The sequence below is a fragment of the Gavialis gangeticus genome, unplaced genomic scaffold, assembly GCF_001723915.1.
Source record: "Gavialis gangeticus isolate Ggan-Ray unplaced genomic scaffold, GavGan_comp1, whole genome shotgun sequence".
Lineage (NCBI taxonomy): Eukaryota > Metazoa > Chordata > Crocodylia > Gavialidae > Gavialis > Gavialis gangeticus.
In genome coordinates this window covers 44,241,086-44,254,583 of record NW_017728998.1, presented here as the reverse complement: position 1 = coordinate 44,254,583, position 13,498 = coordinate 44,241,086, and the positions used below count along the sequence as shown (strand labels likewise).

The 13,498-nt window shown below is 43.2% G+C and overlaps 1 protein-coding gene across 1 annotated transcript in view; it reads right to left on the bottom strand.

Annotated features, from left to right (window-relative positions):
- Positions 1 to 13,498, bottom strand: part of GLG1 (golgi glycoprotein 1) — a gene marked incomplete at its 5' end in the record, with an annotated part of 79,545 nt that overhangs the window by 44,347 nt on the left and 21,700 nt on the right. The window contains 5 exons of the mRNA XM_019505298.1: positions 214 to 351; positions 2,999 to 3,152; positions 4,972 to 5,073; positions 5,767 to 5,888; positions 11,452 to 11,666. Of these exons, the coding sequence (XP_019360843.1) occupies positions 214 to 351; positions 2,999 to 3,152; positions 4,972 to 5,073; positions 5,767 to 5,888; positions 11,452 to 11,666 (731 nt within the window). The remainder of the gene's footprint in view (positions 1 to 213; positions 352 to 2,998; positions 3,153 to 4,971; positions 5,074 to 5,766; positions 5,889 to 11,451; positions 11,667 to 13,498) is intronic.

Sequence of the window (13,498 nt, the reverse complement as noted above, 5' to 3'; positions counted from 1 at the left end):
ATATCAATTATAATCCCATAACATCATACACATTTCCATACAGCAACTTCTATAACAACATACTTACTCCTTTACAGAAAGAAATTATAACACATCTTCATCTATGTACTCATTTCAGACTGCCTAAACAATTCTTAACACATTTTAAAAAATTCTAAACTATGAGTGTAGAGATTTAAGCTTTACCAGCAACAAAGGGCTAGTGTACAGTACCTGTCCTGTTTCTGTTTTTTCACTGCACCATTTCCCTAAGTCAATCAGGCACTTGTCCTGGAGGGATGGATCTAGTTTCACGTCCATGGCACGCTGGTGAAGGATTCGCTGTACTTCTGCTCTGCACTCTCGTGATAACTACATGGAAAGCAGAAAAAAACTGTTAAAAGGTACAAATGGAGTTCTGACCTGTTCCACAGTAAATGAACATATCAAGTTATTCAGAGGTAAATGCACCATGGAAAAAGATAACAAATCTCTCTCAACACATTCAGGTCCTTCCTCCTAAAAGGTACAGACCACTGTGCTTGGCCTCCACAAGCCAAGCAGTTCCTACTCCAAAGATGTCCTGTACCCTGGCTTCTCTTGTGGACTGGGGATAGTCTCTCTACCCCATCCACTATAACGGGTACTTAATATTCTACAATCTTTGTGGCACAGTGTTCAATAAAAATCATTTTAATGAAAGGTAACATTCACTTTGTTTTTTAAATTAACTGCCAAATACATCTCTAAAATCAACAAGATGCTGCTGTATTACAACTGAAAGAGGACTATGGGGACTACATCTAAATATGAGGGACTGCTTAAGTCAAAATGTGTTTGGTGTCAATCTAAATGAAACAGTCCAAATCCTAGCACAATCTGACCCAACTTGTGAGAACCCCAGCAAAGTAGGTTTGATATCCCTCAAGACCAAGGCAAACCATGGAAGGATACAGGATTTAAATAGCAAGTAGCACGGCAGGTCCCGCCTGAACTATACTGGCAGAGTTGCTGACAAGTTGCAAGATTAAAGGAAGCATAGAAGGTTACCTAGCATAAATGTGAACACCATTAGAAGAAGATACAAGATAGGATCTTGTCCAGTGATTGCCTTATAGGAGTGCAGCTCTTATTCATTTGATCAGTAACCTTCACTAGCACTAAATTGCAGGCATTTGTTCTCCAATCCTTCTTCAGAAGGAAAATAGTTTACACAAAGAACCTGCCCATCCTAACTGCTGGATCACTTGCAGTGAACCTTAAATTCCTGTGGTTACCACCAAGGCAAAATGAATTACAATGACAAATCTCCCTGCTGGTACCAGACACTGGAATTCAAAGCCACTGAAAGATGGTTCCTTCCTTCCCCATCATAAGAGAAACTTCTGATCAACCGAATCTTCCACCATAAGACAATTTACATTAGGCTCTAGAAATTCATTAATACTGCTGTGTAATCCCATTACAGCTCCCTGGAACTGAACTCTACAATGTAATATGAGAGGAGGAACTGGATCTTTGAAAAGCACCCCAACTATTTCCAAGAGATGCTTGGTACCCCCACAACACTAGAGTAATCTCAACAGTAATCTCAACAGAAAAACTCACCAACTCCAAGTGTAAAAATAGTTCAGATAGATTTCTACATAGGAAAGCATCAGTCCATTCAGTCAAATTTTCTCCATGCTTTTGTTATAGGTTTATATTGCAAAAGGAATTATGTTATCTGCCGCAAAGGGCTGAAAGACAGTTTGTACCACTACATTTGGTTTAAGTAATCCATTAAACTCTGAAGAAATACAAAAATGTCCCTAGGTCAAAAAACTAAATGCAAGTACATTTTTATAGCTAGGTCTGGCAATATTCAATTTCTATTGATAAACAGTGACATCATCTCACACACGTAGGCCAATGAAAAAATATTTCTGCCGGTAATCGAGAGAGGAGGTAATAAAAAATATCTGGGATGGGGATTAGGAAATATGGTGTAGGCGGAAGGGTGCCAGGTGCACACACACTGACTATGAGTAAGGCTTGTAAGGCTGCAGAACCCACATGAAGGAGCTGGTGGGCAGAGGCCAGGGCTGTGCCCTAGTAGCAGAAAAAAACCTGGCTCCCAGCCAGCCCCACAGGCAGAAGCGGAGACAATGGGGCCTGGGTTGCTCCTCTAGCCCCATTCCAGGTTGGCAGAGGACAAACAGACCTCCCCCCAAGGGCATGCAGGAGAAACCCACCCACATGAGGCAGCAAGGAAGGGTCTTACTCTCTCAGGGGCTGCTCTGGCACAACCCATGCTTGTGGCTAAGTTTTCCTGGAGATACACAGATACACACAGGTGCACGGGCTGAACTCCCACAGAGCTGCAGCCAGTAGCACCAGGCTCCCAGCTGCCAACAACCCTGCCCCAGCTCCTACAGCCTTACTACCCCCAGCTCCTACAGCCTTACTACCCCCAGCTCCTACAGCCTTACTACCCCCAGCTCCTACAGCAGCTGCCTGAGCTACTGCCAAAGCAGCAGTGTATGGGCAGTGCAGCATGGACTTTCCCCACCCCACTTAAATTTAAATCGATAAAAATCTATTTAAAATTACATAAAAATAACCACCGATTTTAGCTGTTGAAATAATAAATCTGAATTCTGCCAAATCTATTTACAGCACAGAAAAATCAAATGACTTGTTGGGAAGAGGGCTACTCAGTATCCACAAGCAGATTCAGACACAGAACTCTTAATTCTCAAGCCTTACTGCAATTGCCTGGTTCCATTCTGCATCTGGAAGTGGCTATTTCTCTAATGAGAACTCACATACTTTCTCAACTTTTCAAGGAAGAGTTTAGGTCTATGCAAAAACCTGGGAAGGATATTTTAGTTTATGCAAAATATCTGCAAACAATTTCCTCAACTAGTATTTCAACAGTATTAGCAATTTTAATGAAGGTTGACCAAAGTCTGAACTCATACCAAGATTTCTTATGTCATTAATTGATATAATGAGAAGTTAAGTTTCTACTGCATACCCTCCTTCCCTGCTCCTCTGTGCGGTATGCATGTCTATACAAGCAGGAAAACACAGCTCCTGGAGGCATCAGCTCACTAGTCTCATTCCACCCATGGGTATGGCAGAGCCGAGAGGCATCTCCCTGACACTTGCGGTAAAGAACAGGGTCCAATCTGTAGAAAATAAGAATTTGCATCATCACTACCACAGCTTACTAGAGCACTTTCATGCTGTCAAGGTTAGCAGATATTTTATAATTTTGCTTCTAAACAAGGTCCACCAAACAACTGGCTTGATACTAATAAAATGGATTAAAAACCATTTTAAGTTGCACACAGCAATACTACACAGTATAGTAGTACTAGAGATTAGAAACTCTAATAAGCTAAACCAGCAGGTTGGCAGAATACGTATCATTGAATTTGGAACTGTCCCTTCCCTTGAAAAAAAGTGTTCTGGGCTCTTCAATGCCTACAGGTAGCAATGTCCTTGGTTTACAGCCTTATTTAAAGAGGTCACTTCAAGCAGTGGTCCCTTGAAAGGGGCACGGAAATGGGTCTTATTCTAAAAACTCACAGGAAAGAATGAGCAACCAAATCACCAATGTTACTCTCATGAGCACCCCAACTCTTAAGGGCTCCCAGACAAAAAGTAACTAAGAATGACACAGCTTAGTGCACAGAAATTGATAAATCAGCTCACTCAGGTGGCACAGCAGCAGGTCAGGATAAAGCCAAGTCACATACATAACAAATTTGCCTATACAGCATAAACTGTAAGTACTATTATTTCCACTTTGAAATGTGTCTAAAACGTAAAAGAAGCAGAATTGGTTCTAATTTAGCTGAATGATATAGATACGGGGTGACAAAGTTAACTGAAGATCTATTGCAGCCTGCCATCACAAACAAGGGGTCTGCTCTAGCAAAGATGCTTAAATTTTAAACCAAGCAAGCAGCTTGGTGTTGCCAGCCTCCTGGTATGGAAATTTAGTGACAAAGCAAAGGATGATAAATAGCATCAAGCTTTCATTGCATTTTTTAAAGGCAGAACACAGGTAGCATTGGTGGACCAAACTATATGAACACTTGCTTTAAAAAGCAGTAAGGAAAAAAAGAATGGTGCACAACTTCTAGTCTGTTCCTCCCTTTAGGAATTTATGCTGCAATTTTATTAGCCAGTTCAAGAGAACACTGATTAAATATGCAAGGCCAGGAAAAAAAAAACTGTTGACTTCAGATCTGAATTTGAATAATATTTGTTCTAGCAGAGCAAGGGTTAAATACATGTTAAATCAGCAGAAGGAAAAACTGTGAATTGTGTGATTTGACTCAACCAAGAGACTCACTGCTGGAAGGATGGCACAGGCAGCAAACTCAACTATAGCAGAGGAAAAAAAAAGCACTCACAGCTATCACTGGAAGTGACTAGCTAAACAAGCAGCAATAAGAAAACATTAAAGGGAATTCCACCCAATCCATGGGGTGAAAGTCAGGTCCTCCAAGTTCTGGAACAAGGTGGAGAATGGAAGCATTTTAAGCTCCATAAAAACAAGAGCCAGCATCTTAAGAGTGAATTCTTGCTGTAGTGAGCAGAAAGTTTCTTCGTTTTTATAATACCCATCACTGCAACACTTTCATTCCCATCTGCTGAGAAAGAGAACTTACACTGAAGTATGAACAGTGAACTGATTACACTTATACACATGTTGAGCCTCAGAGCTCTAATTAAAGACATGTTTGCTAGAAAGTTTGATCCTGTACCTCTGAACTAGTGCCAGACATCAGTGGGTGGCCCCACAGCATATCTGATTAACAAGATACCAAACTGAAAGATGAAGTGCCAAGTCTCCAGGGCAAAAATATGTTGATCATATTAGTATAGGATAAACTTCACTGGGCAACAGAAAGCAACACTGGTGGGAATTACTTACCATATACTTGATATGAACAATATGGAAAAGAAGAGCACTTTACATTTTAGAATACTCACTTCCAATCCCGAGAAATAAAGTACTGGAGTTCCAGGAGCCTGTGTTCACAGTCTTCTACCATCTTCTCAGTGTACAAATGCTCCATTAGGCAAGACAGAATCCTGTGAATGGGAGACAAAGAAAAGAAGGGGAGATAAGCGAGACCAAACTGAGATGCCCCCGCTACGTGTAAATGGGCTAAATCCACCCTACATGCAGCCCTCACCTGGTGGAATTTGGGCTGGAAAGAGGTGCAAGTCTGAACAGAGAACATATTTACCATCAGAAAGCAGCCAAAATAGCTTGCCTCCCATGTACCATACCAAATTCTACTGCCTAGATGAACCTGTTGCAGCAATACTGACAAATTGGGAAAACAGCGTCAAGTGTTTTATTTCTGATAAAGTAACGAGGCTCAAAAAAGGATATAAAAAGCAAACATTTCTGTCCACAACATGCATTTCCTTCTCTTGTCTTTCAAGACTTGTTACTGTACTTTATCACACTTCTGATTAGAGAAATGAGGCCAAGGTTCTGTGTAAGAAGAGAAGCTCACATCAAATGATTCCAGTTTAACCTACAACTACAAAAAACTCGTCACATCCCCTGCTAATGCCAAGGCAACCTAGTAGCTACAGCAGCTCAGAGAGTCTAGTTCCTACCTCTGATATTATATAAGTCGCTCATACATGTTGCAGATTTGCTTGGAATTCTTTGTTTAGGGTTGGTTAATATAAGTCAGTAAGCAAACTCTATGCATGCCCATGCCCAGTAGCAATGATAAAGCTTTTTGTAACTGCACAGCAGATACCTACATGGGGTCTCCAGATCGAATGTGTTTGCAAGCAGTCTGTATTACTGATTCACAAGCTTCATTCAGAGCTCTGTCAATGCGGTAATCTGCGCCAGGGTCAGTCTCTTGAATCAGAGTTTGAAGCTGGAACAAAAGAATTGAAGACAAGAAAAAAAAACAGTTTAGTCAGCATGGCCAATCAAAGAGAGCTCCCATCTTCCAAGTTAACAATTCCACAACAATAACTGCACTGTAGTAGGCACGGTGATTTGAACAATTAAATGAAAAGTTTTGAATTTTTCATTTAAAAAAATTCACAGCTACTTGTAAAATTTTGAAGATTTAATTTTAAATCTTTCACGGAGCAAGCAAGTTGTACCACCTGAAACCCAAGACCTTGCTCGTGCCTTTGTTTGAGGTAATTTGCATTGCATTGTTGGGTCAGAATGGCATATGGTATGGGAATTTTTTCCTTCCATAGGGACATGGGCCTCTTCCTAGGGCCTTCTGAGCATGAAGAAACTAGTTACAGCCCTGTCACTGAAGTGCCTGTGATTTGGCAATGCCCTTGCCTCACCTGTTTTTACCTATCCTATGTCATAAGGTGGTGTTGGTGTTCCAAGTACTGCGCATGGAGGTTACTAAGAGTTTTAAGTGGGGATTTTGGAGTTTCCTTGATTCTTAATGATTGCCTCAGAATTCAGTGGACTAGCTTTTATGGCCCAGGAGGCCCTTCCCACTCCTATTTGTCTGTGGAAACTTTTCCTTTCACTGTTTTTTACCAAATCATCATCCCTTCCCTTTTTCTGGTTGCTGTAGCATTTAGCTATGGTAGTGTGAAGTATCCCACTTTGTTGATGATCTGAATTAACAGACTTGGAGCAGCTCCCAGGATAGCTTTGTAAGTAAAAGTGAAGCACTGAAGCAGTCTGGCCCTTTCAGAGGTCTGACCATATGAAATGTGGGCAAAATCAGCTCCAAAGGAAACTGCCAGATCATCTTCCCACTGTGGTCCTCAATGGCTTTTAGTCCCAAAAAATGACAACATCTCTGTAAATTTGAAGTGAATTAACTTAAGCAGAAACCCATTGTTTTTAATATGGCTTATTGTGCCTGCTAGGCAGGACTCCTTTGAGTTGCTTGCTTCCTTCAAAGTTGAAATCAGAATTAAATTGACTTCCAGCCAGATACAGGCTATGGGAAATCTTTTGTGTTTAATTTAGATAGCACATGGCTTTCTGTCTTGCTTGCAGATTTTGTTTTGGTTAAATAAGACCATCTTTTGGTTTATCCAGTTTCTTTGATGTCCTCTAATTGTAGTGTGGTGTCAGGGCTTTAATATTTCTGCAGATGCACTGGATGGTTCTCAGGTGTAAAACTTGTAATGTGGAGGATAAAGTCTTCCTTGCATTCTTGATTCAAGTATTCTAGGGATCCATACAGTCACAACATCATGAAGTAGGTGGAGAGAGAAGACAAGTATGGGTTTAGGTGGCTTAAGAGCCTAAGAGAATAAGCAGAAGTTATGTTTGTCCTGGGAGGACCTGGTTTTCCTCAGAACAAACCCAAGAAAAACTGGTTTCTCCAAGGACATTATGTGGTCTTCTAGGTATCCAGTACCTGGGACAGAGCCTGAAAACAAATGTAGATTAAGTAGTAATGGTTTGATCCAGGGCATTGCAAAGTGTCTGAAAGGTTGTCCCTTGATGTATATCATCCTGGGATAAGCAGCTCAGCCAGTCCTTCAGGCATCTCACAATGCATAGCTTCTGCCCAAATCCTGGGTCCGTTTTGATTCATGTTGGTCACTTCTGCTAAAAGGGCTAAACTCTACTGCGTGGAGGCGACAAGGTACAGGTGGTTGTGCCAATTTGTTAATTGCTTGGAATGGCAAGTTGCTAGCCACTTCATGTTTGCCATTTGTCCAGTCATCATTAAAACCTGCTTCCATCTGAACAGCTGTGGATATATCCAGCCATCAGGCACCTTGTAGCAGGTTTTAAGGAGATAGGTGCAGGCATTTCTGAGAAACTGAATCTTAAACTGCTAAAAGCAAGTCATGTCACTTGCTGGCAGCCACTGCCTCCTGTCATCCTGCACACATCTGGGAGCCCACACCCCTGGGAGGAGTCTAGCAGCGCTAAGAGGGCAGGTTGAGCTCTGTGGGGCAGACAAGACAAACCTGCTTGGAGCACAGCCCTAGCTCTCCCTGCTTCCTTGCCCGCACTTTGAGCAGCTCCACCAGCCCCATGGAGCTCAGCCCAGTGGCAGGAGAGCCAGGGGTGGAGTCACTCAGAGCACAGCCCGGTGGCAGGAGGCTCCACAGCCCCACGGAGCTGAGCCTGCTGGTGGGAGGCAGGGAAAAGCCACTGGCCAGGGCTGCACTCCAAGCAGCTCCACCACTGGCTCTCCTGCAGCCTCCCACCACCAGGCTGAGCTCCACAGGGCTGGCAGAGCCACTTGGAGCACAGCCTGGCAGCTGGAGTCTCCACAGCCCCACGGACCTGAGCCTGGCAGTGGGAAGCGGCAGACAGCTGTAGCGGAGCTGCTTGAAGCACGGCCCTGGCTCCAAGTACAGCCCTGGCCAGGGGCTCTCCCCCACCTCCTGCCATGCCAGGCTCAGCTCCATGGGCTGATGGAGCCACTCAGACTGCAGCCCGGTGGCAGGTGGAGGAGAGCCAGGTCTTGAGGCAACATGAGACCATTGCTCCTTGTTCTGTCATCTGCCACCACTGAGAAGAGTCTTGTTCCAATCTCTTTAGAACCCCATTTCAGGGAGTTGAAGGCTGCTATTCAGCCTTCTCTTCTCCAGACTAAGGCCCACTCCCTCAGCCTCGTCTTGTAAGTTCTCATAAGCCTCAGCCCCTTAACCATTTTTGCTGCCCTAACCTGTACTCTCTCCAATTTTTCCACATCCTTTCAGTACCTGGGGTGGGGAGGGCAAAACTAGACACTACTTCAGGTGTGACCTCACCAGTGCTGAATACAGGGGAAGGATCACTTCCCTCAACCTGCTGGCAATGCTCCTGCCAGTGCAGCCCAGTAGGCCGTTAGCTCCTTTAGCAACAAGAGCACACTGTTGGCTCATATTCAGCTTATTGTCCACTGTAACCCCCAGATCCTTTTCTGCAGAGCTGCTGCCCAACCAGTACCAGTGCATGGGATTGCTCCATCCTAAGAACTTCATGCTTATCCTTAATTGAACCTCATGAGATTTCTTTTGGTCCAATCCTCCAATTTCTCTAGGTCTCTCTGAATCCTAATCCTATCTTACAGTGTAGATACCACTCCCCACAGCTTGGTGTCATCTGCAAATTTGCTGAGGGTGCACTCTAGGCCATCTTCCAGGTGATGAAGATATTGAAGAAAACTGGCCCCAGGACTCACCCTGGAGGCATTTCACTTGATACCAGCTGTCAACTAGACATTGAGCTGTTGACTACAACCCTCTGAGCCTGATGATCCAGCTAGTTTTCTATCCACATTACAGACCCTTCATCTAAATCATATTTTCTTAGCTCGCTTGCAAAAATGTTGTGGATATCATTTAATCAGTATCATTTGATATTTATATAGTTGTTATCAGTCCCTATGCCCTATGGCTTAGACTACTGATGCCAGACTCAGGTGGATGGAGAGCATAAAATGGCTTGCAAGTCACCATGCCTGGCAATTTACACCTGGGCAGACACCTGGTGAGGGATATCTCTGGGCAGTAGAGTTCTGTGGTGGGGGCCACAGTGGCTGCTTAGGGTTCAAGAGGGGCCAGGATTGGGCTCACAGTGGTGCACTGTTGGATACCTGGAGAATCAACTGGTTCTGCTGATCCACAATATCATCGGACAACTGTTCAGACACCCTTTACGATACGACAGGACAATGTTAATATGTTTTGTCCTGTGAACCTTTTCTCCTGTGATAAGGGCTATATCTGTTTGTAGTGTAAATGACATCTGAGGGTGCTTCAGAAACACATTCTAGGCTTCAAAAAAACGACTTCACCACCACAGAAAAGTAAAACAGTGTTTTATCACACCTAACAGCCTATTTATACTCGATACTTTTGCTAGAGTGGGAAGTCCAACTTATTTTTTCAAGTCTCTGTTTCTCCTCTCCCTAAATTTCTCTAATTTCACCCATGGAAACAGATTAAATACGTTAACTCCATAATTTAATTTCCTCCCCTATTATTATTCCCCAAGAAATAAAGATCATGGGTCATTTGATTTGTAACCTCTAGCAGCTAATGCTACCAAAACATCTTGCACTATGAAAAAAATCAATACTGCATTTACTTAAGATGAGGTTTTTTTCCCCATTTAACATTGAGGGGAAAAAAAGCCCACCACCTTAGAATTGCATACTGGTGAGGGAGGGAGGGGAAAAGAGTTGATGTGGCTTGGCCTCCAGCCCCTACTTGGGAGTCAGAACTAAAGCCACAACTGCTGCCTGCACTGCCCCCTCCCCTTACCCTGGCTCTGCAATATATCAAGTTCCATCCATGCTGCAGCCTGGGGCACTAAGCATGTGCCCAAGCTAGAATGCAGACAAAGCCTGCCATTGACTTTGGGTGGAGCGGGGAAAACAGAGGCTGGGGGGAGGGGAAGGCATGGGGCAGATGTGGCACGGCCAAGCTACTTTACGTCCCCACTGCTCTACCCCCTGCAGTGGTAGAAGGGATGAATTGAAAATCACCCTCTAATAATTAGATTCTATTCATGGAAAGTTATAAACAGAATTTATAAATTTTCCCCATATATAGAATCTAATTATGCAGGAGGGGGTCATGTTAAAATTCAAATAAATGTAATAGTTGGATCAGAAGTGGTCTCAAAAGTTTCAGAAGTATTCAGGGAAGTACTGGAGCTTTCCCAAATGGTTTGAATTCTCATAGCGCTGCAAGAAGATTCTCTGCATACTAACTCACGACAGCATGAAATCTACCAAAGCAGTGACTTGTAGTCTGTGACTTATAGTAATGGCAGGCCTCTGCTGAAAATTCCCAAAATAACGTAATTGTAAAGACAGCAAATCCAACTTCAGATTAAAAATAAGCAGAACCATTTTCAAATTATATTAAGTAGAACTAAGGAGTTTGTAAATAGGTGTTAAAACGAATGAAAACTGGGCAAAAAACTTAGGTTTAGGAAGACAACTTTTACAGAACTCAAGGACAAAAAAAAATTATCCTTACTTTTTTTAGTCCTTTACAAACTGTGGGTAATTCCCTGTTACAATGTTTAGTTGCAAGGCCTGTGGTATATCAGTAATTTTCTATTTTTACTGCTCAAGCTAGGAGAGATACATACATGTAATAAAAAGTAACTTTGTGAAAAGCCTTTTTTTGCACATGTAGCAAAGAAAAATGAAATCTTCATAAATGGAATTTTACCCTGCATCCTTCCTCTACATATAAAAGCATCAAATCATTTAACAATGCAGTTAATTGTCAAGTTCAGTTTCTAAAAACATAATTAAAACAATGTGGTACTGCAACTCATTCTTTAAAGCAAAATTACTCCAACATTACTAGATAGCAAGTCAAGCTTCAAAACTACAAGAATTCTACAATTGCCACCAGAATGCAATACTCTGAACATCCAGATTGTCTCTACTAGGATCTTAAATCACAAGTTAAGAAATTAGAGGGAAAACAGTGCTTCATACTGCACAACAGCAGACTGAAGCAACAACAAAGTCTCCTTACCGCCTGCTGGCAGTTCAGCCCAACACTCCCCTTCTCCCCACGCACAACTTTCATCAGGCAATGCAAAGTACGCCCTTTCCGATGCAGCCCTGAGCAGTGGTGCTCAATCTCGCCTCGGCAGCTGAGGATGATCTCTGGGCTGAGTGAAAAGTCTTCCATTAGCATGCGCCGGTAATCCAACATTTCACCCTGGCACTCACTGCTCACCTGCCGACCTAGGCCAAATGAGAAAGAGATAAGTTAGCATTAAAATTTAGTGAAGTTATTTGATAATGCCAGGAGCATTTGTGAAGAAAAACATTTCATACACTGAAGAACCAGGAATATTACCTGCATTTTGTACAACCTTGGACACTACGATGTATATACAAATTACTGAATACACCTGATTGATCCACAAATCTCCAGTTACTATTGACAACAGACCAAATTGTTAAACGCACTTCAGATCAACAACTGCTTGAAATATAAAATTCTTTATTTCAAGAATGTTTTTATACCAAAATGGAACATTGCTTTTGGATAAGAACGTTCCTTTTTGGACTCTTATCATTAAGGAGAAGCGCTTGATATAATACAATTAGAGACCAGACCTCATAGATTTCTGATCTCATAGTATGTTATCTATTCTTCATACATTCAAACCATCATTTTCAAAGAAATGGAGCAAGTTGCAGCAATTTAGAAACTTTATATGAAACTGAGGAAAGTGTATTTTAGCACATCCAGGGCCATGCACCCCTGAAGAAGAGCCCAACAGCCACTCAGCCCACAGCCCTCCCAGAGGGCATGGAGTAGCAAGAGGTGCCCTGCCCCCCCCGACCATTCTCATTGCAGCTGGCACCGCTTGCTCCCGGGGCCACTGCAGTAGGGGCTAGAGTGAGTGCGGACAAGCTGCACTACGTCCTGCACTGCCCAGGGTTCTGTTTGCTACCACTCTCCCCAGCCCCTGCTGCAGTGGCCCTGGAAGCAGCTGACACCAGCTGCCTGCACCATGGAATGGTGCAGCTCAGAAGCTGGGGTGAGTGGGGACAGGCAGTGCCCAGGCACAGGGGAGGACAGACAGAGCACAGTGTAGCCCTGGGAATGGCACCCCTCTCTCTGCCCCTTCCCTAGTCCCAGCCTCACTCCCCCCCTCACCACCTTGGGAACCTATCCCTATTTGTTACTTTATAAAGTGGGTTCGCTTTATGCAAGGGAAGCCTGTATAGCCTATGACCCTGAATTTCTCCAAATTGATCTGGAGGCTTCTGATTCAATTCTGACCTCTTAATGGGTCGTCCGTTTCAATTCAGATTCTGACATTCAGCCGTGTGATCTCCTCCAAATTGAATCGGCTACTGAAGCTTCACACAGCCCTATTGATTAAGTCTCATCTGGAGTACTGTGGGCAGTTCTGGGCTCCACATTTAAAAAAAGAATATGGATAAGTTAGAGAGGGTCCAGAGGCAGGCAAGAAAAATGATCAAGGACTTGGAAAGCAAGTCATACAAGAACAGGCTGAAGGAGCTAGGCATGTTCAGCTTGCGGAAAAGGTGCTTAAGACGGGACATGGCAGCAGTTCTTAAATACTTGAAGGGCGGCCATAAAGAGGAGGAAAAGCACCTTTTCTTTCTTGCTGCAGAGAAAAAAAACCTTCTTCACTGTGAGAATAGTGAGGCAATGGGATAGACTGCCTAGGGAAATTATGGACTCTTCATCACTGGAGGTGTTCAAGAAGAGGTTGGACAGCCACTAGTTGGGGATGATCTAGGAGGTGCAGCTATGCCTATTTTCTACCATGGGTATTTCTCATGCTTCTGGGCTTTGCTTGTTGCTCACACCCTGCCTCCTTTTCTGCTGTGTGTGTCAGGCTGTTTTTAAGCCTTCCCAGAGACACTGGGTGTTTGGCTACAAGGGAAGGCTGGGAACAGACAGAGTTTCTTGCTAGAAGGCCTTGCCCCTGGGTTCATGATCAGGTCAATTGCCATATTTGGGGTCAGGAGGTAATTTTACCCCATGGTCAGACTGGTTTTTTTTTTTTTTTTTTTTTTTTTTTTTTTTTAAA